At 51.8% G+C, this 27,108-nt stretch overlaps 2 protein-coding genes across 2 annotated transcripts; both read right to left on the bottom strand.

Moving 5' to 3' along the window:
* Positions 1 to 474: 474 nt before the first annotated feature.
* Positions 475 to 11,856, bottom strand: SNX15 (sorting nexin 15). The gene is made up of 8 exons (XM_032879418.1): positions 11,663 to 11,856; positions 6,565 to 6,600; positions 6,101 to 6,221; positions 4,612 to 4,727; positions 4,346 to 4,493; positions 3,881 to 4,024; positions 1,035 to 1,286; positions 475 to 736 (listed from the first exon to the last, which is right to left on the bottom strand). The coding sequence occupies exons 1-8, from the start codon at positions 11,759 to 11,761 to the stop codon at positions 630 to 632; spliced, it is 1,023 nt and encodes a 340-aa protein (XP_032735309.1). The 5' UTR covers positions 11,762 to 11,856; the 3' UTR covers positions 475 to 629.
* Positions 11,857 to 14,380: 2,524 nt separating this feature from the next.
* Positions 14,381 to 20,579, bottom strand: ARL2 (ADP ribosylation factor like GTPase 2). Its single transcript, XM_032879419.1, has 5 exons — positions 20,450 to 20,579; positions 17,556 to 17,666; positions 17,292 to 17,454; positions 15,702 to 15,782; positions 14,381 to 14,837 (listed from the first exon to the last, which is right to left on the bottom strand). Exons 1-5 carry the CDS (start codon positions 20,512 to 20,514, stop codon positions 14,703 to 14,705), a joined length of 555 nt encoding a protein of 184 aa, XP_032735310.1. The 5' UTR covers positions 20,515 to 20,579; the 3' UTR covers positions 14,381 to 14,702.
* Between the last annotated feature and the right edge of the window lie 6,529 nt (positions 20,580 to 27,108).

Genomic DNA, 27,108 nt, shown 5'->3' with positions numbered 1-27,108 from the left:
GGAGACTGTTCTCCCCATTTTCTAGATCAGGGGTCAGCAGACTTTTTCTGCAAAGGCCCAGATAGTAAGTGCTTTGGGATTTGCAGGTCGCAACTGGGCAACTCGGCAACTATTCACCTCTGCTGGTGCAGCGGAGAAGCAGCCACAGACAGTATCAAGTGAATGAATCTGACCGTGTTCCAACAGAATTTTATTTTCAATACTTAAATTTCATGTAATTTTCATCTGCCACAGAATACTACGCTTCTGATCTTTTTTCAACTATTGAAAAATGTAAAAACAATTCCAGCTCATGGGCCTTACCAAAAAAAAAAAAAGCCTTGGGCAGGATGCAGCTGCAGGCCATGGTCAGCAGACCCCGGTTCTAGATGGGTGAACTGCTAGCTCAGGACCAGGGGTGCGGCCCCCACAAGATACACAGGCGGGATCAGAAGTGTTTTGTCCTGATTCCAAAGTGGCAGTGCGGTCAAGGAGCTCTGAATTCGTATTTGTCTCATTGTTGGTCCAGTTACATACAGAAATGACCCCTAGAGTTACAAGACCAGGACCCTGGGCCAGGCCCCAGGGAGCGTGAAAAGGAGTGGCTGGCAGTGCTGGAGCTAGAGTCCTGGGCTGGGGTTCACTCCTCCTCAGGAGGGGAGCTGGGACAGGTGCTTGTGCAAGATTTCTTCCGCTCTCTTCAAGTACTCAGCTGCCTTCTTCTTCACACCCTCCCGGCGGGCAGATGATGGGTCACCTGTGGAGAGAGAATGGCTCAGCTGAGATCCCTGGGTTCAAAACCCTTAGCCAAGCCCTTAATGGCTCACAGAGCATCAACATGTGTCTCTCCCCACCTCCCTGGGAACCCCGTCTATTTGCCCCATTTTACAAATAAGAAAACTGAGTCCACAGGAGGTAAAGAAACTGCCCCAGGTTATGCAGTTGGTCAGTGGTGGCAATTCTGATCCTTGACTGGTTTGTCTCTCATTTTCCGTTCCCTTCACACCACCACCTAAGACTCCAGGCCTGACCTTCTGCCTTCCAGTCGTACTCACCAGGAACGCCCTGCAGCAGGATGTGCACGCCGTCCCGGTAGCCCTGCAGAGCTGCAGCGAAGGCACCTGCCTTCTCATCCCGCAGAGCCTGGGTGATGAGCTCTGTGGCTTGGCTCAGATAGGTGGGGGCCGGCCGGCCTTCCTCGTCCTCCTCCTGCCCTCCAGGCTCCCAGGGTTCCTGGCCCAGCCTTTCAGACTCTGCCTCCATCGCTGCCAACTCACCCATGTGGGTTGGACTGGGGCCTGCACCTTCTACGATCAGATATGGAGGGCTCAGGCCAGGCTGCCCTCCATTTCCCAGGGCCTGCAACCCATCCCCAGACCTCTCTTGCCCATCAGGGTACCAACCTGCCGCAGATGGAGGGAAGCATTGCCAAAGGAAGTCAAAAGCCATTCATATGTAACAGACTGGCCACGATCGATTTAATTGGTGGAGTTTCTATGCTTTTGTAAAAACAATATCACCTTCTGTCTGTATTAACATTAGTTTGCGGGGTCTGGGTCACTGGACCTACTTCCCTCCTGACTACAGTTGAATCTAAGAATTCCCACCACAAAGTTTAACTGAAGGATGCCAAACCAGGGCAGAAATGCTCCAAACCCTGGAATGTCAGAGTAACAGATGCAGAGAATCTCACATCTTACAACTTCAGCTGAGGACCCAAACAGGAAGACAGTGGGTGGTGGGTATCCTCACATTCCAGAGAGGGCTCGTTATAGACCCCAGGACTGGCAAAAAGGAGGCCAAACATCCCTTCTGCAGCTTATACAAGAGAAGGCTAGGGGTGCCTGGGTAGCTCAGTGGGTTAAAGCCTCTGCCTTCAGCTCAGGTCATGATCTCAGGGTCCTGGAATCGAGCCCTGCATCGGGCTCTCTGCTCAGCGGGGAGCCTGCTTCCTCCTCTCTCTCTGCCTGCCTCTCTGCCTACTTGTGATCTCTGTCTGTCAAATAAATAAATAAAATCTTAAAAAAAAAATAAAGCTTCTTTAAAAAAAAAAACAAAAGGGAAGGCTAGCGATTTGGCCCATCTTTGGAGAAAAGGCCTTTGGCGGGAAGGAGCCAGAAATGGAAGCACCAGGGCGCACCACTGGCCTGGAGGGGGAGGGCGGGCATTTCTTTTAGCTCCAACCCAGTGACCCCGGGAGGAGACTGAGGGGCCTCCTGCAGGAAGTTAAGATGACCTCTCACTTCCCAGCTGGATATACAGCCCTCCCTGTGTTGCTCATGGAGCAGAAGGCAGAAAAGTTCAGGGGATGCCCTAGCCTGAGTTCAAGAGTCTGATGCATGTGTTGAAGACAGAGACAAGTGCCAGCTCCTTGCTTGGATGATTCTGATGGTGAGGGACTGGCTAGAAGTGCCCACAACAGTGGGACAAGGAGGCAACGCAACATCTGAGGGAACCGTACTTCCAGGCTTTGGCAGGGCAGGAGGTGGGGAGTTAAAATTTCCTTCCTTTTTTTTTTTTTTTTTTTTGGATTTTATTTATTTATTTGACAGAGAGAGAGATCACAAGCAGCAGGTGGGGAGGCGGAAGGGGGGCGGGCAGGCTCCCTGCCGAGCAAAGAGCCTGATGCGGGGCTTGATCCCAGGACCCTGAGATCATGACCTGAGCCGAAGGCAGAGGCTTAACCCACTGAGCCACCCAGGCGCCCCAAGTTTTTTCTTTTTAAAGATTTTATTGATTTGTCAGAGAGAGAGAGAGAGAGCAAAAGCAGGGGGAGTGGTAGCAGAGAAAGAGGGAGAAGTAGGTTTCCCACTGAGAAAGGAGCCCGATGCGGGACTCGATTCCAGGACCCTGATGCTTAATCAACTGAGCCACCCAGGCATTCCAGAGTTCGGGAGTTTTCTTATGGGGTGAGGGAATGTCTGATGGGAGCTACTGGCAGGAGCCTTGACAGTTCCAGTCAGAGCATCTGGCCACTGGGCACCCGTGGGGGTTCAACTGGGGCAAGGCAGACAGGTCCCCGTGACACCACTCCCTCCTTTCCCCCTAATCCCTTCTTTCCTATCCCAGCTATGGAGGAGCCCCTGGAACAGGTGGAAGCAGAAAGAGAAGAGTAAAGGGACACTCCTCCCAGGAGAGTGGGGTGGCAGTATGGAGCTGAATGACTGGGCCGAAGACTGAGGTCCTCATTTGGATCGGCCCCGGGGCGGGGAGCGAACCCAGACGCCTGAAACCGATCACAAAGCTGACGGTCTGCCCAGGAGGTCACCAAAGGCCAAAGAAGAAAAGCCAACAAAATGGGCTTCAGAATACGGCAGGATTCCAAACTGAAACCCTTTCACAATGATGAACCCTTTCCAGTGTCTCAGAGCCTGGGACTCTCAGTTCCAGGACCCAGACCTCCACGGGAAGTGGGGAGGCTTCCCCTTCCATGGCAGGTCTGGGGTGCCCCCGCCATGCCTACGCCTCCTGCAAGAGGGCATCCTGTGCTGCTCTCTGAGTCCGAGCCTCACTCCCCTGACCAGAAGCCTGTCCTGCCTTCCGGATCTGCGGTGTGACCCCCAAGCCGGCCAGGACACCCTGACCTTGGGCTTTCAACGGAAGGAACTCAAATACTACCAAGACAGTGTGACCCCTGACTGTTCCAAAGCTTTCTTAGAAGACCCAGCTCTCCCTGAGCAGACCTCCCTTTCCTTCCCCTGTGGTTGCTCACTGTCCAGGGGCATCCAACCCATGGGCCCTAGCAGCAGGGCACCTGCTTCCACTGCTCACTGAGGCTGCCCACTGCCCGCAGGCGCGGCGTGTTTCTAGGATTTACAGGTGCTACGCATGTTGGTCAGAGGCTCTGCCCCCCTCTCCTTGCCCCTACCGCAGCCCCCCTCCGCTTGTCCCAGCTTGTTACCTTCCCTGGAGAAGGGGTCAAAGAGGGCGAGCTCAGCCTCTGTGAGGGGGCCTCGGGCAGGGGAACTGGACGCCTCCTCGGTGCTCCCGCAGTTAAAAAGGAGATCCAGGGCCTCCTGGGCAGGGCTGGACGGTGGGAGATCCACTGTGGAACCAATCATTGGGGACATTCATGCCTATCCTTATCATTTCCCAGCTTTCAAAATGCAGTTACCCTCTTACTAACTCCTTGTGGCGCCCAAGGGCATAGACAAGCCCACTCTTCACATGGGTTGTACCCCTTTTACAGATGAAGAAACTATAGCCTAGAGAAGGAAAATGGCCTGGCTAGAGCTTCTCAGCACTTTAGCAGCAGAGGAGCTGGGACAGACCCCAGAATTTTTACTAAGCTCACGGAGGAGGGAGTGTGTCCTCTCCAACACCCCCAGGTCCTCCAGCCCTGGCTCCCATTCCGACAGAGATGTACCTGGCACCTCCAGTTCCTCCAGGCCTCTCCTCTCCGCAGGGAGCGGCTGGGGCAACCAGGGCTCCTCAGGGGGTGGCGTGGGCATCAGAGGGGGTGGCAGGATGTGGAGGTCTCTGGACATGTCGGAGGGCCGGGTCACCTCCCCACCCTGCAGAAGAGAAAGACAGGGACGGGCAGTGGGGAAGGGGGGATGGCCTCAGGGTGCAGCCCAGTGGGCAGGGAGCTCTCCCAGGCGCTGGGGAGGGGAGACAGGCAGCGACACATACCCGGAAGAAGGCCTGGAGCTGCGGGCTGTTGTTGAGCGCAGGGATGTGCACAGTGAAGCGAAGCAAGTCCTCGGCCCCCTTCCGCCGCTCTTCAATCACTGAGGCCTCGAACCGGCCTGCAGCCCCCAGGATGAGAAATGGGGAGAGAAGCAGTGATCCACAGGGGTCACTTACCTTCTTCTGCCACGGAGGATCCCAGCAGCCAGTGGCTCTCCTCCCCATTCTCCCAGCAACCTTCCCGAGCTCCCCCAAGGGGGCAGGGACCAAGCTCCCTCGTCCTCCGTGTACCAGATGTTTATCAAGCACCTACTACGGTGCGAGGTTCAGCAGGTGAATGGGAGGAGGGCACGGTGTCCGCTGTCACAGGTTCACATCTCAGACAGGGGAGGTGGGCAACCCGCAAGAAACAAAATAATTTCAGATGGCTCTGATGCAACAGAGAGGAACGTTAAGACTCAGGGAGGAGGGGGCGCCTGGGTGGCTCAATGGGTTAAGCCGCTGCCTTCGGCTCAGGTCATGATCTCAGTGTCCTGGGATCGAGTCCCGCATCGGGCTCTCTGCTCAGCAGGGAGCCTGCTTCCCTCTCTCTCTCTCTGCCTGCCTCTCTGTCTACTTGTGATCTCTCTCTGTCAAATCAATAAATAAAAATCTTAAAAAAAAAAAAAAAGACTCAGGGAGGAGAAGTGACTTGCCTAAGGTCACACAGCAAGCGGCTGCTTTTTCCCATTCTCCCTGCTCTGTTCTAGGTATGCTGCAGAATTAGCTACCTCGGACCTAGCAGCCGGCTACAGTGCCCACAGCCTGGCATCACCCGATCACCCGCCGGCAGCAACCCTTCACCTTGCTGTGAAAGAGTATCTCCCGCTAGTCTAGAGATCCAAACAGCAGATCACTCCTGTCCACCAGAAATACGTCATGAGTGGCATGTGCAATTACTAATTTTCTCTTAGCCACGTTAAAAAGAAACAGGTTAACTCAACTTTAGTAATACATTCCACCTAACCCGGTATATCTGAAATAGTCTCATCTGCACGTGTGATCGATATATAAATTATCGCCACAGTGTACAGTCTATTTCAGTGGGCATTAAACCCATACGGCAATCCCCGGCTCAGACTCACCACCTCTGGCTCACAGCTGCTGCTTCTGGACAGCGTGGGTCTAGAGGTGACACCAGCTCCTGGAGAGGAATTCTGGTTCTGCCACTGACAGGCCAAGCCCCTTTAGGACCCTGAGCCTCAGCTGCCTTGTCCTGGAAATGGGGCTAAGGAAGACGGACTGCTGAAGGGCTCCACACACACTGAAGGCTAGGCTGCTCCGAGCCTGCCTCAGTTTCCCCAGGTGTGAAATGAGGCTGTCTCTAAGGGCCCCCCCAAGAAGTGCTTCTGCTGGAGGTTTTGGGGCCCCATCAGGCTCCCTCCACCAGCAGGGGTCCCCTCTGCCCACCTCTTCCTCCATCTCTGGCCTGAATGCCTAGGTCAACACTCACCGAACACCTGGGCGCGGGGGAAGGCCGGGAACTCCTCCAGGCGGCGGAAGAGGTTGCGGTGGGTGTAGGCCAGGTCCCCGTGCAGCTTGCGGAAGTCGCTGTACCGCTTCCAGACCACCACCTGCCAGGGACGCAAGACTTGACCTAGGCTGGCAACGGTGGCGGAGGAAAGAGGCTTTCCCCATTCCCAGCCTGGAACAGCACATGCGTGCCCGTGTGCGTGTGTGAGTGCGTGCCTGTGCGTATGCGTGCGTGCCTGTGTGCATGCGTGCTTGTCTGTGTGCGTGCCTGTATGCGTGCGTGAGTGCGTGCCTGTGTGTATGCGTGCGTGCCTGTGTGCGCATGCGTGCGTGGCTTGGGGCACAGCGCCAGCTCCTCCCAGGGCTGAGGAGTTACCAGCTGTTCCTTTGCTGCTCCTGCATCTGGACCTGGGGAATGGTCCCCCTTCCTCCCAGGAGCCTCACCTCTTTGACATCCTCTGGGTCCTTCTTTGAGATGAACTGAGGAAGAAAGGCAAGAACCAGGTGAGATCAGAGACTGACATCTGACACCCCATTTCCCAGTAAAATCCAGCGACGCCCCAGGTACCTCCCAGCCCTCATCGTGGCCTTTGGCTGTTGGCCACTGGTATCAAGGGGTCCTGGCTTCAAGGCTTTGTGTCATCTGAAGCAGTTTTTCTATCACGTGCTAGTTTTTTCATCTGCCAGATGGAAGGATCCCATCCAGACCCCTTGGTCCTCAGCCCAACTTTTATCTCAGTTCCTTCACAAATTTGCATGTCATCCTAGCACAAGGGCCACGCTGATCTCTGCATCGTTCCCATTTTCTGTGTGTGCTGCCGAAGCGAGCCCTATCTCCCTTCCTTCGAAGGCCCAAGTCCCTGCATCTCCTTCTGAAACTAGAGACCCTCCAGTTCTCTAAAGAGTGAGGTTCTGTCCCAGGAGCCACTCCTTCCTTAAGTGAGAAGTCTCTGTGGGCAAACACTCCTGAATGCGGAAGACAGCATCACTGGGGTTGCGACTCCTGGAGGAGAAGACTGGGGTCTGAGCTGGAAAGAAGACTCTGTACTCACTATGGTGTATTCATAATAATTAGAAAATAACACTACAGCGTGGACTACTTGATAGTTTTCTAGAATCCCCTTTTAATTATCCTAGATCCCAAGGCAGCAGATACGATTAATATGCCCATTTACCAGATGAGGAAGTGGAGGGGCAGAGAGGGGACGTGACCTGTGCAAGATTACACAGCACATTTTGCAAATGACCTATCTGATAATGAGCTGATATCCAAAATATATAAAGAACTCCTACTCAACACCAAAAAACTGAAACAATCCAATTTAAAAATGGGCAGAGGGGGGAGCCTGGTGGCTTAGGTCATGATCTCAGGGTCGTAAGATTGAGTCCCATGTAGGGCTCCGTGCTGGGTGTGGTGCCTACTTAAGATTCTCTCTCTCTCCCACTCTTTCTGTATCCCCCACTGGGTCAAGGAAGGAAGGAAGGAAGGAAGTAAAGAAGGGAGAGAGGGAAGAAGGAAGGAAGGGAGGTAGGGAGAGAGGGAGGACACGAGTAAAGGTAACTAAATCCCAAAAAAGTGGGGGCAGAGGACCTGAATAGATGTTTCTCCAAAGAAGATATACAGATAAGCAACAAACACATGAAAAGATGCTCCGTATCAATAACCACCAGGGAAATGCAAATCAAAGCCACAATGAGATACCACCTCATGCCAGTCAGAACAAAAATGTAAGAAATAACAACTGTTGGTGAAAATGTTGTAGATACAGACGATGGAGTATTACTCAGCCATAAAAAAGAATAAAATCTTGTCATTTGTGCCAACATGGATGGACTGAGAAGATACTACACTAAGTGAAATACGTCAGACCCAGAAAGACAAACACTACGTGATTTCACTGATATGTGGAATCTAAAAAACAAAACAAAATAAACAAAACCAGGAACAGACTTATAAATACAGAGAAGAAACTGGTGGTTGCCAGAGGGGATGCGGATGGAGGGAATCAGTGACACAGATGAAGCAGATTAAGAGGTACAGACTTCCAGTTTGACTATAAATAAGTCATCGGGATGAAAAGTACAACACAGGAAACACAGTCAATAATACTGCAATAACTTTGTATGGCGACGGATGGTGAAATACACTTACCATGGTGAGCATTTCCTAATGAAGAGAAATGTCAAATCATTATGTTGTGCACCTGAAACTAACATAATATTGTAATATTCTATGTCAACTGTACCTCGGTTGAAAATAAAAATGAGAAAAAAAAATCACATACCAAGTAAGAGGGACTGCTAGGCTGGGACCAAAACCCTGGCCTTTGCTTTTCATGCCAGAGTCAGCCTGAAATATCTTGGGTAGAAGAAACTAGATTTAAAAACTGCTCAGGAATATATATGCCTGACAAAGAAGTCAGATCTAGAATATAGAAAGAACCAGAGATCAGTACTAAAGACAAACAACTCAACTTTCAAAACTGGGCAAAATATGTGAGCAGGAACCTCCCACAAAAGAAGGTGTTTGAATGGGCAGTAAGATAACGAAAATATGGGGGCGCCTGGGTGGCTCAGTCAGTTAAGCGTCTGCCTTTGGCTCAGGTCATGATCCCAGGGTCCTGGGACTGAGCCCTGATTTGAGCTCCCTGATCAGCCGGAAGCCTGCTTCTCCCTCTCCCCCTCTGTGATCTCCCTCACTTTCATGCTCTCTCAAATAAATAAATAAAATCTTAAAAAAAAAAGATGAGAATATGCTCAATATCATTAGTCATCAGAGAAATGCAAATTATACTCCAATGAGATATCACACACCCACCTACCTAAAACGCCGAAAACTGAAGATGCTTAAATACTCGTGAGAATGGGAGTATAAAACGGTACTTTGAAGTACTGTACCACTTTGGAAAACTGGTAAATTCCTTCTTTCCTTCCCTTCCTTCTCCTCCACTCCCTTCCCTTCCTTCTTTTGTTTTTTTAATGATTTTAAAGCAATCTCTACACCCAACGTGGGGCTTGAACTCACAACCCTGAGATCAAGAGTTGCATGCTCTAGGGTGCCTGGGTGGCTCAGTTGGTTTAGCGACTGCCTTGGCTCAGGTCATGATCCTGGGGTCCTGGGATTGAGCCCCACCAGGCTCTCCCTCCTCTGTAGGAAGCCTGCTTCTCCTTCCTCTGCCTGCCTCTCCCCCTGCTTGTGCCTTCTCTCTGTCAAATAAATAAATAAGATCTTTTTAAAAAAAAGAGTCACACACTCCACCAACAGAGCCAGCCAGGCACCCCGGAAGCTGGTACTTTAAAGAGATGACCTAGAGAAAAGTTCCTGGAGAAGATAGGGTAGCACACTTAACATCTCAGAGGCACAAAGAGGAGCCCTTGGAGATAACAGGGGAGGTTTAGGGATCAGTAAAAAAAAAAAAAAAATTGGCCAACTTTGAATTTTCCGGAGCCTCACCTGTGGTCCTATAAAGACTCAAGGTGTAAAACAAGGACAGCTGTTTTTAATTCCTCAGGGAATTAAAAGATATCAGAAGACTGATCGATCCATTTTTGTTGGAAAGTTCTTCTGTCCCTTTGGGTACATTTAGCATAGGGGTAAAGGCCAAAAAACAAAAACAAAGACAACAAGAAACAAGTTCTTATCAGGCTCTGAATATCAGCCACCAACCTGGCCAACTTCCAACCACAGAGCTACTTAAACACTCTTTTAAATATTTTGTCAGTTTCAGCTAGGATGAACAGCAAAGGGCACCTGGGAAACGTAATTTCTAGGACAACTACATATGTAGCTATCAAATGACTGAGCAATCCCACTCCTAGGAAAAATGGGTGCACAGGGTGCACACCAAGGAAAAATGGGTGCACGGGTCCCTAAAAAGACTTGTACATGAGTATTCACACAACTCTACTCATAACAACTAAAAAATTTTTTAGACACAACTCAAAGTCCATCAAAAGGAGAATGAATAAAGAAATGGTGGTATATTTCTACAAGGGACTACTATCACATGGCAATAAAACTTACACATGCAACAACATGGATGAATTCCAAAAACATTACATAGAGAGTGAAAAATGCCAATTACAAGTACTTGCTGTGTAATGATTTTATTCGGATGAGGTTCAAGAACCAACAAAACTACTCTTATAGTGAAAGAAGCCAGGACAGTGGTTACCTCTGTGGGAGGAGAACTATAGATGGAAAGATACAAAGAAAGTCTCTGGGGTGAGGAAATGTTTGTATCCTGATCTGAGCACTGCCTACGCAGATCTATAGGTATGAGAAAATTACTGAGCTGTACACTTAGGATTTATGCACATTACTTATACAACTTATGTCTCCGTTTTAAAAAATTTACAAGGGGAAACAACAAAAAACTGAGGAATACCGCCATGTGACTTGCGGAGCTGTGCGTAAATGATAAACTGGATACTCATATCTGCTTTTAAACGTAGGGTTGCTGTGCAAGGATAAACAAGGAATTAGCAGCATTGGTTCTCACCAAGATGGCAGACGAACGGGGATAGTAAAGGAGGGAAAACTATTTCTCTTTCAAAGTCATAAAAACATACCGATGTAATGCATGTTACTTGCTTAAAAGCAACAGAAAGATTTATAGGAAAAGGTTTAAGTCCCTTGCCGCACCCTTCCCACCCCAGTCCGGTCTTCCTAGGGACTGTGTGTGTGTGTGTGTGTGTGTGTGTTTGCAGAGGCAAGGGAGACATAAAAAATATGGGGAAAGCTGTTTTAAACATCTAAGATTCTGCACTTAAATCGCTCTGGAAGGAGGGTCTTTGTGTTTTCACTTCCCTTTAATAGTTACTAATGCATCAGTTTAATAGTTGCCTAGTTTAAAATGCGAAAGGTACGAAACAATTTACAGTGAAAAGTCTTCCCCCAACCAGTTCTCGGGTATCATTCTGCAGATAAATTTTATACCGTTCCTTTTTTTAAATTTCTCATAGTTTCCTCCCTGTATCTATAAAATCTGCTTATAACGTTGTTACTGCTTCGTAATCAACTTTAGTCTTTATTGACTTCCTGCTGTGACCGTGAAGACAGAGACTTGAAAATTTCTCCGGAGCTGTACGAATTTTTAGGCATAGATAGGTTTGTTTGTTTTTTTTTAATTAAACTCTTTTAAAAGGGGTTTTTATGTAAATATCAAACAAACCAGTTAACACAACTTACTCCAAGAGACTGGAGAAATAACTAAAATTTGGACGGAGCCAGAGTTTTCGCGTTAATTTAAAGAAATTCACAGTCTAATGAGCAGACACCACACATTGGGCGTGGGAACCCACCCCTCGCACTCCAAGAAGCTGCTGTCCACGCCCTTTTAAAAGGACAGCGCCCTTCCAGAGCCGCACCCCCTCCCAACCAGTTAAAGAAGTAAACGCAGGCTCCTACCGCAGCCTCCTCTTAAAGGGGAAATGCATTTCTGCCATCTAGAAAGGGAGCGTCCAGCAGTGCCTTGCCTTAAAGTAAAACACTGCCCCCCCTTGTTAAAAGGGTAAAGGTCCCCTCCGGGCCCCACCTCACCTGCGCGGTCACTTTATACTCGGTGTAGCCCTTGGGGTGGGTCCGGGGGTCGGAGACTGTGTAGTGCCGCAGGAAGTCGTCCTTCGCCTGGCGGGACATGGCAGCCGAGCAAGAGTAGAGCTGATCGCCGGCCTCTGCCTCCTCCACGCCGCCCCCGCCCCTCCGGGTCAGTCTCTGCCAGCCGCCGCCGCTCCGGGGCCAGCGCCCGCCTCCCTCCGTCCCAGGGAGCCGGTCGCAAGTGACGGCGCAGTTCTCGGCCGCGGTGTGCGGCCAGGGAGCGTCTAAAAAGTTCTCGGTGGCTGGTAAAGCGTAAACTAGGTGATTTGAGAGTTAAGGACCGGGGAGGTTGGATCACTCCGCTCTGACCAACGTTTAAGCCCGCCCCAGCCTACGTGTCCAAACGACTTCACCTCTGCTTCCCGGTTCCCTTCTTTTGGCTACCCACCTAACTTGTTATCGTGTCCAGTGCGTGCCAGGTGTAGCCAATCATTTCCCTGTCTCCTTCCATAGGATTCGCTAGTTCATGTTTTCTGCAAGGGTAGAGGGGGCAAAATTGACCTCCAGAGCAGCAGAATGGCTTCACAGGTTCTGAAGTCACACTTCTTACCGGCTGCGTGAGTTTCCCTTAACTACTGGAGCCCAAGTTTCTCATCTCTAGAATGTTTATAATGTTTATGATAGGAGATATTTTAATAGAATCTACTTCAGAGGATGACTCTTTTTTTTTTCCCCTTCTTGGTCTGTCCACCGCCCCTTCTCCATTAGAACCATATCTTCGGAGGTGGTTCTGTCTAGGTGTAGCCCTTCGGCTTCCTACCCTAGAATCCAAAGATGCCAGCTCCTTGCCCCAGGTCCTGTGTGGGGCAGGTCTCTTCTGAAGCCTGAATCTTGAGTTTCTTGAGTGAGGGATAGAGGGCACAATGCAAGGGCCAAGGGACCACTTTGTTCCTGATGTGCACTGTTGGCTGCGGATTGAGCCTCTGGGCACTCTGCTTTCCAAACCTGATGTCGGGCATCCGGAGTCTGCCATCAGGATGCTGTGAGTTCTTAGTATCCTTCCAAGAACCATCCTTTCTGCTGAAGGTGGTTGTGATCCGTGTCTAGGGCAGGCCGCTGGGGACCCTGACCAATACCAGGACAGCCAGGTTGTGAAGGTTCATAGCGGTAGTGTGTGGGTTAAGGCTCACGGCCACTCTTACAGGGGACACTGTATGGCTAGTTTCCAGAAAGATACAAAGCCAACTCCCAAATGAGACTCGTGGAAACATGGGGTAGATTATCCAGGAGCTTAGATGGGGTGGTGTCCCCTTGAACAACACACACACACACACCTCTAGAAACCCCTTTTAGCATCACTTTTGTTCTCTCAAGCTCTCCCAGCAGGACTGGCCCCAAATCTCTTTCTTGCCCATCATTCTCTCCCCTCCCTGGCTCTGCATTGCATTTCCCAATTCCCCAATTCACTTCTTCTTCTCTTTTGCTCTGTCTCCTCCAAGCCCATTCCTATTTAGATCAGTCCCCCCCAACCCCCCTACCCCCCCCCCCCCACCGCCTTCGGACTGGACTCCAACTCCACCATTTCCATCACCAGAAAAAGCAAACAAAAGAGCCCTCTCCGTGGGTAGGAGAGAGGAAAGCTGCAAAGGCACAGCTGCCAGCCCAGCTCCCCACATTCCCACCCTTGCGTGCCTGACCACAGGATGCAGACTTGCTGCCACAGCTCAGACACCCCCTCCCCTCCACAGGCCTTGGTAATGAGTACAACCTTGTTATTTCCTTGTCTCCAACCATGCAGAATTCATGCTTTAAACCAAGAATGCTGCTTACTAAGCTTTGAGCAGAGACAAAAACCTGGAATAGTATGGTGTAGTCGTTGAAAGTGTTGGGTCCATATCCCAGCTCCCCCACCTCCTCGCTGGGTGGCTTTGAGCAAGTCATTCTCTCCCTCCTGGAGGCTCAGTTCCTCTACAGAAGGGCTCCAGAGAGTCTGTACTGCTGAGGGCTCTTCTTCAATGTGATGATACCGGGAAGAGCTTCGAACAGAACCCAGCGTTGTTAGCGGCCACCGGTAGGACCAGGGTAGGGAGCCCTGTGAAAACAGCCACCTGTCCGGACATCTGTGGGGCAGCCCTGCTCCGGAGAGCGCCTTAGTCTTCAGAAGACCCTTCCCTGCTCTGTCTGCTTAGCAAGCTCTGCTTGACCTTGTCCTCTTACACCTGAGTCCTCTCCCCTCCCCACTTCCAAGAGTCCTTGAGCGTCATTTCTCCGTCACGTGGTTCCCACTGCTTGAGCCAGAGCTGCCCGCAGAGCTGAACAGGCAGTTCACTGCCTCTGGGTTCCTGGCTGTGGTGGGGAGTTGGGAGCTGAAATTCAGCCCGTTTTCCATTCAGCAAGTCATGAGCCCTGATGGGGGGCTGTGTCCCTTTTCCTTATTAACTGTTACCGTAAACTGCCCCTTCCCCTTCCTCTACATAGAGAACTTCTACTTGGCCTTCACACCCCATGTTAAGGTCACTTCCTCCAGGAAGCCCGCCTGGACTCTTCCAAATGGAATTAGTTTCGGCCCCCGGCCTGTGCTCCTGTAATTCTTCATGTGTCCCTCTGACACAGCAGCAGTGAACCCTCTGACTGGAACGACCTGTTCCTTTCGGTGCCCTGCTACTCTGTGGGCTCCTGGGGGTCTCGTAGAGCTGTGGAAGCAACAAACGACTCTACCAGGAACTGGGGCAAGGAACGGTTTATTCTCACAGCGGAGTGAAGGGTGAGGCCCAAGCCTTGGTAGCAGCAGAGGCAGCCCCCTCCCGGCCCCAGCCCTGTCCCTTCAGTATGGCAGCTGCCCGCAGTGGGTCGGGAGGCAGGGTGACAGCCTGGGGCCACAGAGCAGCAGTGGGCGGCATTAGCAGCAGCGGCAGGTTACAGGGTGGGGTCGGGGCATTGGTCAGGCTGGCTGACTCCCATACCCCCATGGATGGTGCCTGAGGAGGGCTGGGGTGGGGGTGGGGGAGGGCCGGATTGTGAGGTGGGGGGCATCCGGAGGGGTTCAGTCAGCTGTGAATATGCGGCTGGAAATGTCATCCAGGAGCCAGTCGACACCGAGCAGGAGGTTCTCACCGGTGACGGCACTACAGCCCCGGATGCACCAATGGTGGCTGTGGATGGAGTCCAGTTCCAGGGCCTGGAGAGGTGGGGGTTGGGGAGGGAGAGAGCAGGGAGGGACCCCCGGTGATCACAGGCCCTGCCACCCACAGCCCCTTCCCCTCTCCTGGCCCAGGAGAAATCCGGGCCTCCCTCAAAGGCTCTCAGAAGTACCCCCCTGGTCCCTGGTGAAGATTCATCAGCCCCTCAGAACCCTTGGGCCCTGTGTACACCCCCAGACCAGCACTACCCCTCAGTAACAGCACAGCACCTGCTGTGGATCCAGGAGCACCTGCTAGGATCCAGGCCTTGTGCTCTGTGCCACACAAACATCCTCCCATCCATTCTTTCCAAATCCCAAGGAGCCACGGGGATTGCTGGCCATTTCATGGAGGAGAACACCTCAGAGAGGTCAAGCAACCTGCCTAAGGTCACATAGCTCGTAAGAGACAGAACCTGAGATTCTAACCCCACTCTTTCTCATGCTGGTGCGCACGCTCTACATAGGAGGCAGGTTACAATCTGGGGTCCCAAGGGCCGGCACGGGAACCCTGGCTCTGCATGACCTCGCTTCTCTAAACCTGCTTCGCCCTCTGCAGGATTGTAATGGCTCCTCCTGCAGGAGCCGGGGGTGAGGACTGAAGGGGTTCGTCCACACCAAGATCTGGCACAGAATGAGGATTCACCACTGGGCCGGCCGCTGTTACCCTGTAGGGTAAGGTTTGCATGTCTGCCTTCCCCCAGCCTGGGGCGGGTAACAGCTAGCTCTTGTTAATCGCTCAATCTCCAGTGTCCTGCATACGCCCTGCCCCAGAAGAGTAGCTAACACATGCTTTTTAAATAAGTTAACCAAGAAATGTGGGCCCCTTTTCCTCCATGGGCCTATGCCAAGGCCCGCACTCACCTCACGGATGGCGTTAGAGGACAGTGCTCCGGGCAGGTCCTGCTTGTTGGCAAAGATGAGGAGGGTGGCTCCAGCCAGACGCTGGGGGGAGAGAAATGGGGAAGGTGGGGAGTGGGGACTCAGAGGGCAGCCCCGCCTCTCCTCTGATCACCCAGAGCAGGCGGGGTCAGAGAGCAACCCGGAAAATTAGGGTAAGGCCTCAGGGTGGTTGGAGAGGCCCAAACAGGGTAATGAATGTAGACATGCCTTGTTGAGTCCAACCATATGTGGGGAGGGGGCAGGGAAGGAAGGAGCCTTAGGTGGGGGCCCAGCAGGCACCTCCTCTCTCCTCCAAGCCTCAGTTTCTTCCTCCATAAATGGGAAGGGGGTGATGGACAAGATAATGAGCCCTTTGTTCTAGATTGCTCTGTGATGGCCTGAGCTGTACAAAGAATGCAATCATCCCAAGGCCACGGGGTCTGCTGGGAGTGACCCTTCTGTCTTCCAATGTCATGTAGCACTTCCACTGTTCACTACCCTGCTGGGCCTCTCTCTCTGCCTCTGCTTCCAGTTCCTTCTATGTGTGTTTCTGACTGGGAGTCCCTCCAGGTAGGTAGGTGAATCTGGGCCTGATAAAAGGCGAGATGCAAAAAAAAAAAAAAAAATGCCTTGAGGTGCCAGGCCAGGGCTGAGCACGGACAGCCACGATCTCACTGGACCTGCCTGACACCCCCTGGAGGTGGCTAGTGCTAGACCAGGTGACCGCGCCCCTGTATGCCCAGAATGGTCCTGTTTATGTCTGTTGTCCCTGCATAATTAGGAACAAGTCCCTCTTTCGTTCTTAAAAGTGTCCTGGTTTTCAACTAAATTCAAGTGTTGTAACCTGGATCAAGTCCTGGGGCAGAAAAAAAGAGCATTAATAGAAAAACTGGTGAAATGTAAGTAGAATCTACAGTCAAGAATAACTTGCCAATGTTAATTTCTTTGTTTTGACAAATGCAGGTGGTTATGTGTGATGTTACCACTAGGGGAGGCAGGACGAACAGCAGACAGGGTGTCTCTTCAAACTCCTTGCAACTTTTCTGTAAACCTAAAATTTTATTTAAAGAAAACTGTTTGGGGCCAGATAATGAGTTATATGATCCCCCTAATTCTAATGCCCATCTTAGAAATGAGGACATGAGGGTTCAGAGAGGCTAAGTGTCTTGCCTACAGCAAAGAGTCCAACTCCTGAGCCAGGCTCCACTGCCTCCCAAAGCTTCACACACTGGCCTCGAGTCATCCTCCTTAAAGCCCCATTCAGGTGCAGAACCTGAACTCAGGGCAGTGACATCAGAGGTACATGAACCCAGGTCTCAGTTCATAGCATGTCCTGCCCACAGCACTTTGGGGCTTCCTGGGACCAAGCATACAGGTGGTCTCTGTCTCCTAAAGGGTGCTCCGAGAAGAAAGAGACCCCGCCCTAGGTGTTCCTCTGGGGTCATGGGCCCCTCAGGGAATCCGCTGAGGAAGGGGTTCGCGCATCCACGCCTGGGCACCGAGTCTTGGGGGCTGGATGGCGCTGGAGGCCTGGCGGCCTGGCTTCCCAGGCTTGGCAGGTGCCCCGCCCACCTCCTCCACCAACAGGCTCTGGAGCTCCCGCCGGCAGTCCTGCATGCGTTGGCGGTCAGCGCTGTCCACCACCCAGATGAGGCCATCCGTGCTCTCGAAGTAGTTCCTCCAGTAGGACCGCAGGGACTTCTGGCCACCCACGTCCCAGATGTTCAGCTTGAACCTGGGCAGGAAGGGGGGGTGGTGGCGAGAGGCTCAGCCAGTCCCCTCAACCATGCTCCCTGCCCTACTCCAGGGCCAGCCCTCCGCAGGGTCCCCGCTCACCCTCGGTGTTCCAAGGTCTTGATGTTGAAGCCCAGCGTCGGGGAGATGGTGTCAATGTCTTCCCCATTGAACTTCTTGAGGATGGTTGTTTTGCCAGCATTGTCCAGACCACTGGGGCGTGGCAGGTTAAGGAGAAGTCCCCAGGCCCTTCTTTTAGGGGAGGAGTTGTTTCCCACCACGGATCATATTAGTTGAGCCCGTGCCTGACACACACATTTATTGGCCCAGGATAAGTGGAAAAGGTTGGAGCATTTAAGACTTTCTCATCTCTGCCTAACCAAAGGCTGCTCAGGCTACTCCAAAAAAAAAATAAATTTATTTATTTATTAAATAAATAAATGCTTACTATGTGCCCGGCTCTCTTCTGGTGCCGGGGGTACCCCAGAGCCAAAGTCCCCACCCTGGGCAGCTCCTACTCCAGTACGGAGACAGTCGACAGAGGGCAAACAAATGAGAAACAAGGCACCGTCAGCTCGTGGGGAGCATAAGAAATACAACTAAGGAGTTTTCTCAGAGGACCGCCGCAGGAGCCTTCTTTAGCTGGGGCCCTTCTAGACCTGAGGCCCAAACTGCAAGGATCCAGCTTTCCAGAGGACTAAGGGAAGAGCCTTCCATATAGAGAGAACGGCAAGAGCAAGTATTTGAAGGTAGCCACCCGCACCTGTTTCTAGAATGTTCCAAACCCTTTGCTGCTAAGTTGAGTGTGCAAACGACGGGTGAATTCAGCAGCTAGTGGAGCCCCCCCCCCATCCCATCCTTCCAACACTTAAGAGGGCTGGCACCCGAGAGGGGGCCCAGGGGACTCAAACCAGTAGAATGACGGTGGGAAAAGCTGTCTAGAGGCCCAGCCTTCATCTCCAATGCCCACGCCCCCACCCCACCATCCTCCACCAGACCATTCACATCAGCTGACAAGCTGGAGTCTCTCCCTACAACCGCTCTTGATCCCTCTTCCCCTCTACTTACTCCTTGATTTCTTTCCCTTTATAGCAAATCTCCCCCCAAATGCTATCCATACTCACCCTCTCCCATTTCTGTCCTCCTGCTCTTTCTTGAACCCGTGAGACTTTTGCTCCCACTGCTTCCCTGAAACTGCTCTGGCCAAAGTCCCTAAAGACCTCACGTTCTTCTCCGGCTGGGCGCTCCTCAGCCCCCCTCTTCCTTCCCATCTCCCACCTCCATTCCCTTGCCTGGTTCCCATTGCCCCAGCCTATTATCCAGGCATGCCTCAGTGCTCCTCTGTCCACATTCATCCCTTAGTGCTCTCACCCAGGATCACGACTTCAAATACCATCTTTATGCTCATGACTTCCAAATGTACACATCCCACCCAGCTCCTTCCCTGGACTCAGTCCCTCTATCCAACTGCCCATCTGACACTTACACGGGAGTGCCACACCCCAAGTTCCCATCTTTCTGAACCTGTTCCCTATCCCTTCCCCATCTCAGCAAGTGGTTCTTCATTCTCTGAACTGCTCAGGCCAGAAACCTAGAAGTCAGACTTGACTTCACTTTCCTGCTTACACCTGAGTCCAATCTAGTAGCAATGCCTGCTGGGCCTCTGGTCAAAATGTCCCCCAACACCCATCGCTTCACTGCTTCCATCCTGGTCCAAGCCATCATGCTACAGCGCCCGTGTGTGGTGCAGCAAGCTCACACTTCATCTCAGATCACGCTCCCCGGCACTTGTCATTTAAAGGCCAAGAACCAAAAGGCCTTACATGAAGTGGCTCTTCTGTCCCCTCTGTCCTAATCTCCTTGCACACTCTCCAGCCACCAGGCCCTCCTCAACACACCAGCTGAGCACCTCCTTCCAGACCTTCCACTTGTTGTTCCTTTTGCTTAAACCAATTTCCCCAGATAGCTACATGGTTCATCCCTCATCTGTCTTTACTGTTATTTTCTCATTGTGGCCTTCGTTGACCTTGTTTAAACTGCATTCTTCTCCATGCATCTTATATATTTTACCTATTTGCTTTGTCAACATCTTTCTCCCCACAGCATTACAGACCGTCCCTGACGTTAAGGATTTGTTTTGCTGTTCTACCCCAGCCCCTAGGACAGTGCCTAGCACAGGGTAGGCACTCAAATAAATATTTAATCGAATGAGTGAATTCTCTGTGCCTTTCTCTGAGCTCTTTATAACAAACACGATGTGAATATTATAAAGTTATCTGCGCATTTCAGTGTCTTCTCTGCCGGGATAACGGAGCTCCGGGTAAGACCCGCCCAGCTCTGGGATTGCAGAGTCGCAATGGCGCTTGGAACGGAGAAGAGGGCGCGAGTGCAGGCGCCCGCTAACCAGACTCAGAAGGTCGGCGGGGCCCTCGGGCCTACAAACCGTCGGGGTAGTGGAGCGGGTGGTTACTGACCGGCCGTGCGGTCACAAAGACGAGATATTGCACACACGGAAAAAAAACAAACCGCGCGGTCTACACCCACCTCGCTGGGAGCGCAGGGTGGGCCCCGCACACCCCCGGAATTCCGACCTTGAGGGCGGGGCCGGGGCCTAGCACCCTCGGACGTGGGGGAGGAAGGTCAGAGCCAGGGGAGACAGGGGCCTCACGCTCGAGCCAGACCAACGGGTGGTGGCATCCGAGACGCCTCCGAGCCCCCCTCCCCCACTACATAAGGACATCTGGCCCGGCCGCTGCGCCTTTAGGCCCTCACCTTTGGCCTTGGGAACGGAGCCCCCCCCGCCCCGAGCCAGTGGTACGGCCTCCTCCCGTCCCCGCGCCGGGGCGATTGGTAGGGCCCATGTGCGTGACGCACAATGGGCAGTTGGTGCACGCCGGCCGCGCCCCCCGCGCCCGGTAGGGGGCGCCTGGCACCGCCCGCCCGGCGAGGCTTCCCCCACCCCGCTACCCTCGCGGCTCCGGCGTCCGGGAGGATACAGCATGAGCAGTCGCAGCTCCCGCTCTTTCTGCTTCATCTTCTTCAGAATGGTCAGAAGCCCCATGGTCCCTGTAGCCCCCTCCCGGCCGCCGTTTCTTCCTTGTCCCGGGACTCCTCTCCCTGCTCCTATTGGCTATCACGCCCACCGACAGCGCAGCCTATTGGTTAGCCTCTCGTTTGGTCCCGCCCTCCCTCCCACGTGACCGCGAAGGCGCCGGGCCGTGCTGGTCCCTCTAGCGGTGCTGGGGGCTTTTGCTGGGCCGCCCGCGTTAACCCTTCGCTTCCCAAGGGCTTGGGGTACGAGGGCCCCGCCATTCCTTCCTCCCCAGAAACCCAGGCTCGGCTGGGAACGGAAACCCGGGTTGTATCTTGGCTATATAGGAAGTAGGAGTTGTGACCCAGGAGTCGGTATTCAGAGCCCCAAGGAGGTCGACAAGCTCGTTATTGGCCCCGTTCCCCGGAAACAAGGTCCCGATCTTGCTTGTCTTGGACCTCGGCATCATCCTCAACTTGCCAGTTAGCGGGCCTCCCCCTTCCCCCGTCTCCTGGGTTTGTCGAGGGTGGGCGGGGGATTCTACATCGCTGGCGAAAATGCCCCCTAGGGGCCGTTGCGAAATGTGCGAAATGTGCGGGGGCATTTTTGGGGTGTCCCAATTGCAAGGTACAGCCCCTGTCGTTGTGAAGGTAGGGAGCAGGCCCGCGTGAAGACTTGTCCCGCCCAGGACGACCGTGGTCTCTCTGTTGAGAAGCCCTTTCACATGATGCTTATACCGTGGCTGGCATACAGTAGGTACTCAATAAATATTTGTTGAACGAATGACCTTGTTCAAGAGTTTGGTTCTTCACCTCAGCGCTCAAGTCCTGAAGACGTGAAGAAAACGAGGACAGGGAGTAGGCAAATTGTAAACTCAGAATGGGGAGCTAAGCTTATGGTCTTAGGCTGAGCCCTTCCCCCAGCCCACTGCAGGGTAAATGCTAGTAGAAGGCTCTCTACTGCTTGGGAAAGAACAGTTCCGCCGGAGCTGAAGATAATGGCTGATTTCTGTGAATTGTTTATAAAGCACTCCACGTTTTCTCCTTCATCCCCCTGGCAACCTTTTTGTTTCCTTTTTGTAGATGTGAGAGTGACGTCGGGAGAATCTAGAAGGAGCTTGGGCAGCAGGGAAACTCAGGTCTGGTTGACAGGAAGATGCCCCGTTTTTTCAGGGGCTCTCCATAGTGTTGGCCTAGAGAGGGAGAAGTCTGGAGCAATCCTGGGCTTCCAGTCCTGCAGAAGAAGGTTGTGGATAGATGAGGGCTGGACAGAACAGGGTGCCTGGGGGAGCGCCCTCAGTCAGTACTGTTTACCCTCCACCAGGCACACAAAAGGGGAGACAGCAGCCTAACTCCTATCCAAAGGCTTTGAGACACAACTAAGATCACAAGATGCCTACCGCCCTGCCTCCGAGAGTATATGCTCCAGAAATTCCAGCACCAGCACATGAACAGTTACGATAAGGAAGTTCACCGTGACAGGGTTTGGAACAACAAGAAACGGGGGAAAAATGTAAATGCCTCCAGTGGGGAATCAGTTACCCGGGGTACCCGTGTGGTAGATCCCATGAAGCTTTTGAGAAGGGTGAGATGGAGCAGATGTCATGCCACGTTAAGTGAAAAATCCATTTTCAATCCCATTTTAATTTCAAAAATAACAGTAATAACAATGACTCACAAAACAGTGTTTTCCTATGGGGTGCAGCCCATTAAGCAGAACGAGAAACTACTTTAGGGTCACAAATTCGTTGAACCATAGGAAATCACCCAGATCTGACTGTTTTGACTACAAAGATGTCAGTTTCGTATGGTTCAACCCGGCAGCATTAGCAAAAAAATTACGTGGGGGGCGCCTGGGTGGCTCAGTGGGTTAAAGCCTCTGCCTTCGGCTTGGGTCATGGTCTCGGGATCCTGGGATTGAGCCCCGAGTCAGGCTCTCCGCTCAGCGGGGAGCCTGCTTCCTGCTCTCTTTCCCTGCCTCTCTGCCTACTTGTGATCTGTGTCTGTCAAATAAATAGATAAAATCTTAAAAAAAAAAATTACGTGGAATGAACCGACTGGACCATATTGCTGCCTTTGCCCATGGAGTAAAGGTAAGTCACGTTTGTTGAAAAATCCGGATATTTATATGTACGTGAGAGTCCATACATCTCTCTGAGTGAGAGTCCTAGTCATGGAATTTTGAAAATCACTGCCATTCAACTGTTAACTCTCAAGTGGGTTTGAGGGAAACTTAAAAATTACCTTAAGGGGCGCCTGGGTAGCTCAGTGGGTTAAAGCCTCTGCCTTTGGCTCAGGTCATGATCCCAGGGCGCTCTGCTCAGCGGGGAGCCTGCTTCCCCCTCTCTCTGCCTGCCTCTCTGCCTACTTGTGATCTCTGTCAAATAAATAAATAAATAAATCTTTTAAAAAAAAATTACCTTAAGCACACCTGGATTGATTTACTTTATGACCACCTCTAGTATCTAAACCCTTGTTTAAATGTCAGGATGAAAGCCCTGCTCTGTGCAAGCTGTTGTAGCTTCTCACAGGCCACAGGGTAGGATTATAATGGATAGCAATTAAAAAAAAACAAAAAAACAAAACAAAACAAAAACAGTCACCTGGGTGGCTCAATGGGTTAAACCTCTGCCTTCCAGCTCAGGTCATGATCCCAGTGTCCTGGGATCGAGCCCCTCATCGGGCTCTCTGCTCAGTGGGGAGCCTGCTCCCCCCCACCCCCGCCTGCCTGCTGCTCTGCCTACTTGTGATCTCTCTTTCTGTCAAATAAATAAATCTTTAAAAACAAAAACCTGGAAGCTCTGTGAAATAGTGGGCCAGGATGTAACTGTATTTAACTTTTTTTAAAAGATTTTTCTTAAGAAAAAAAAAAAAGATTTTACTTTTATGTTTTTGAGAGAGAGAGCAGGAGAGGGGAGAGGTCAGAGGAAGAAACAGGTTCCCCGCTGAGCAGAGAGCCCGATGCAGGACTCCGTCCCAAGACCCCAGGATCATGACCTGAGCCAAAGGCAGATGCTTAACCAACTGAGCCACCAAGGCAGTCCTATATTTAACTTTTGAATAATAATTGCCTAGGGAGGCACCTGGGGGGCTCAGTGGGTTAAGCATTGGATTCTTGGTTTGGGTTCCTGTCACGATCTCAGCATGGAGTCTGCTTGAGATTCTGCACATGCACACTCACTCGCGCTCTCTCTGAAATAAATAATAAATCTTAGAAAAATAACAATCACCTGTAGCTAGAGATCTAGACGGGAGGGTAGAGAGGAGGGGCGGAGCAGGTTTTAAAGACAAGGGCAGGGGCCTCGTGAGTGACAGGCGGTATTTTCATTTGCCTCATCGAAAGGAAGAAAGGGTGCTCTTAAGAAAGTCAAATCTTTAGGGAATACCTTTGGAAGAAAACTGGAAAGATCCATATAGCTGTCGCTATATATAAAACTGTGAATATATATATATTCACAAGAGAGAATCGGGAAATTTAAATACCAAATCTTAACAACTGTGAAACCTGCTGTTGGAGGGAGAGTTTCTCGAGGCCCAGTAAATGGATTAGAACTTGAGGATGGAGCTCTAGATGCCTTTTAAAAAGGCACACGTGTTTACCCAATGTCTGGGGAGGAAATTTTGGTATTATTTTAATTGTAAGAGGTGCACCCTTTCTGAGTCGGCAATACATTTCGTGTATCACCTTTAGAATCATAAAAGAAAAGTAACAGAACTCTTTTTATCCTGGAACAACAGCAAGCCGGGCGAAAAGACCCTGCCTTACTTAAATTGCTAGTCATGAAGCACTGGCCAGAGTCGTACCTAAGTATTTTATTTATTTATTTGTGTATATAAATACTTATTTTTAAGCTTGCCCTGGATGAATTTTCTATTTGTTTCTTCTGAAGTATAACGTTCATGGACGTTGTTTAAAGCTATAGTTTTGATAAGAGAAAGCCTATTTTTTTTTTTTCCTGGTGAGAGTCATCTTTGGAGCCCAGGCGAATGACAGAAGCATCAACTATCACTTGGTGGCAGCATACCCAAGTGTAGGTCTTGTCCTACTAATCAGTAAACGGAGAGCTGGAATGGCCGTGGCCTTCAGACCACAGTTCTGCTCTGGCCTGTTCTAGGACTCCCACCCCTGATCTTCCTGTAAACCGCAAGCACTCAGGAAAGGCGCTGTCCCCGGTGGGTGTGTACGACGTGCCGGCCCCGGCCGAATGCCTCATAGGGCAAGCAGGAGTGTCCAAGCCTCCTCACTCTAGGCCTCGGCCCAGCTGCCTCACTCCAACCTACGACAAAACAAAGTCTTCACGCACACCTCCGTCCAAGAGCACATGATGACATCCTTAGGCTTTTCCAGAACCTTTAGAGTGGGGAAAGGACTTGAGAGCCTGAGCTCTTCCAACAAACACGTCCACGTGTGCCTGTGGGGTCCTCGAGAGCTATACTGTGCCCAGGCTTCTCGTGGCCACGGCGCCTGGCAGGGTGAATGGACTGGTGGGATGCGTGGTAGCTATGCCTTCCCTCGGCAACCTGAGAGGCAAAATGATTGACCTCGGTCACCGCATAAGTTTGAGGTCTACAGCATGATGGTTTGACCTGGTGAAATGGTTGCTGCGATAGGTTTAGCTTCTCATGTAAATACAATAAAGAAAAGAAAAAGAAAAAGGAGAAGAAATTCTCCTTACGATGATAACTCTTAGGATTTATTCTTGTAACTTCCCTGTACCTCGCGAGGCACTGTTAGCTCTGGGCCTGGGGGGGGTCTCACCTTACATCGCCCCCAGTACTTCGTTATCTTGCAACTAGAAGTTGGTGTGTTCAGACCACCTTCCTCCATCTCCCCCTCCTCGATTATCCACCTCTGGTGTTGGATATGGATTTTTAAATACTTTTAAAAAAAGATTTTATTTATTTGAGAGAGAGAGAGACAGAGCATGAGCCAGGTGGTGGAGATGTGGAAGACAGAGGGGGAAGGACACGCAGACTCCCCACCGAGCAGAAAGCCCGACTCGGGGCTCCATCCCAGGAAGACCAGGTGGGCAGTCTCCAGAGCCTTCTGACCTCGACTTATGGCCAAGCTGCCTTGCCAAAGTTCTTGACGCCTTTGGTACAGTACTTGGGATGGGTCAGCCAAGACACGTGCTCTCTTGTCTCTTGCTTGAGGGACACTGGCCACACTGAGCTGGGCTTATATATCCCACCCCACTAAGCCTCTCCAGACTCTGGCTTGTGACCCTGCCTGGCCGCCGCCCCCCCCCCCCCCACCATTAGCCTCCAAACAAGGCCCAGAGCTCTTATGGGAACCAACACCAAAGACAACATGAGGGAATGCCATTTGGAGAGTGGAGAGGCTCCCTCAAAGGCCAAGGTGACAGTCCCTCCTCTTGGTGTCTAGGATCTAAGCAGGGTTCCCAGCCTGGGCTTCTCTGCCATCTGCAGCAGACAGTGGAGATGGGACAAGGGAGAGCTGTCCAGGGACTCTGGGAAAAGAGGGAAAGAGGGAATTTGCTGGTGACTTCCTTACTTCTTTCCTTCCTGATTTTATTTTCATCTATTTTGAGAGAGAGAGTGTGGGCAGGAGGAGGGGCAGAGAGGAAGAGAAGGAGACAGAGAATCTCAAGCAGACTTCACACCCGGAGCGCAGAGCCGGACGTGGGGCTTGATCCCATGGCCCTAAGATCATGACCTGAGCCAAAATCAAGTGTCAGACACTTAACCCACTGAGCCACCCAGGCACTCCTGGTGACTGCTTTCCATCCATGGTTTCCATCATCATGACAGCTCTGGCCAGGGTATTACCCCCATTCTACAGACAAGGAAACTGAGGCCCAGAGAAACCACGGGCCATGTTTAAGGTCATACAGCTGGAAGTGGCAGAGTAGGGATTTGAACCATAGCCTGTGTGGGACTTGGGCCACCTGAAAAATCCAGGAGCTGCCGTCCCCCGGGCCACATCCTGCAAAGCCCTGGGAAGTTTTGCTGACCCTAGTACTCACTTGTTGATTATTTATACTCCCTGCCCACTCCCAAAGTTTGAGTCCGCTTCCTGGAAAGATGTGTATGTTCAAGGAACAGAGAATCAGAAGCACAAAGCTTGGGGTCAGCAGGGGGCCCGGCAGGACGAGGGCTGGGCACCTGCCCCAGCTTCCACTAATGACTGAGCAGTGACGGGGTCACTGAGCCCTGGGGAAGTCACCCAGTTCCTGGGAAGCCCGGCTATTTGCAAATTGCAGCTAGGACGGGTGTTCACAGGGTGCCGTGCTGAAGTGAAAGTCCTCTCCTCCCTCGGCCCTGGGGAGTCCCCATGATGTTGCTGCCCTAGTCCCAGCCCAGCATTCGGTTCATCTGGAATCTTCCCCTCAGCAAGCCACCACTTTTCCACCCATGGGTCCCTGTGAAGCAATGGAAAGAGGGGGTGCAGGATTGATGTCAGAGATGGGAGGCATGGAGTCCATCCCACCTAGGGATGTGACTCCGCCAAGGGATGGACGGCTAGCGGCAGCCTCTACATATCTGAATCTGAGCCAAGATGGTGGCGTCAGCCCAGTATCCGTTTCCCCTTCTTTTGCCAACAGCCCTGTGGGGGTTGCCTTTCCCTCACCCCTCATGCCTTGGGTTAAGACAGGGCTGACCC

Source organism: Lontra canadensis, unplaced genomic scaffold (genome assembly GCF_010015895.1).
Source record: "Lontra canadensis isolate GAN:19392208 unplaced genomic scaffold, GSC_riverotter_1.0 scaffold66, whole genome shotgun sequence".
Classification (NCBI taxonomy): Eukaryota; Metazoa; Chordata; class Mammalia; order Carnivora; family Mustelidae; genus Lontra; species Lontra canadensis.
This window is presented reverse-complemented; position numbering and strand designations above follow the sequence as displayed.

What these genes read in the sequence shown, in the direction of transcription:
- SNX15 (XM_032879418.1), bottom strand. Translation starts at nt 11,761, where the DNA reads ATGTCCCGCCAGGCGAAGGACGACTTCCTGCGGCACTACACAGTCTCC. An exon ending in TGACCCCTTCTCCAGGGAAG is followed by an intron (nt 1,287 to 3,880) that starts GTAACAAGCTGG and finishes ATCTGATCGTAG; the next exon opens with AAGGTGCAGGCCCCAGTCCA. An exon ending in CCTGCTGCAGGGCGTTCCTG is followed by an intron (nt 737 to 1,034) that starts GTGAGTACGACT and finishes CTCTCTCCACAG; the next exon opens with GTGACCCATCATCTGCCCGC.
- ARL2 (XM_032879419.1), bottom strand. Translation starts at nt 20,514, where the DNA reads ATGGGGCTTCTGACCATTCTGAAGAAGATGAAGCAGAAAGAGCGGGAG. An exon ending in AAGACCTTGGAACACCGAGG is followed by an intron (nt 17,455 to 17,555) that starts GTGAGCGGGGAC and finishes CTTCCTGCCCAG; the next exon opens with GTTCAAGCTGAACATCTGGG. An exon ending in CCTCTAACGCCATCCGTGAG is followed by an intron (nt 14,838 to 15,701) that starts GTGAGTGCGGGC and finishes CCACCTCTCCAG; the next exon opens with GCCCTGGAACTGGACTCCAT.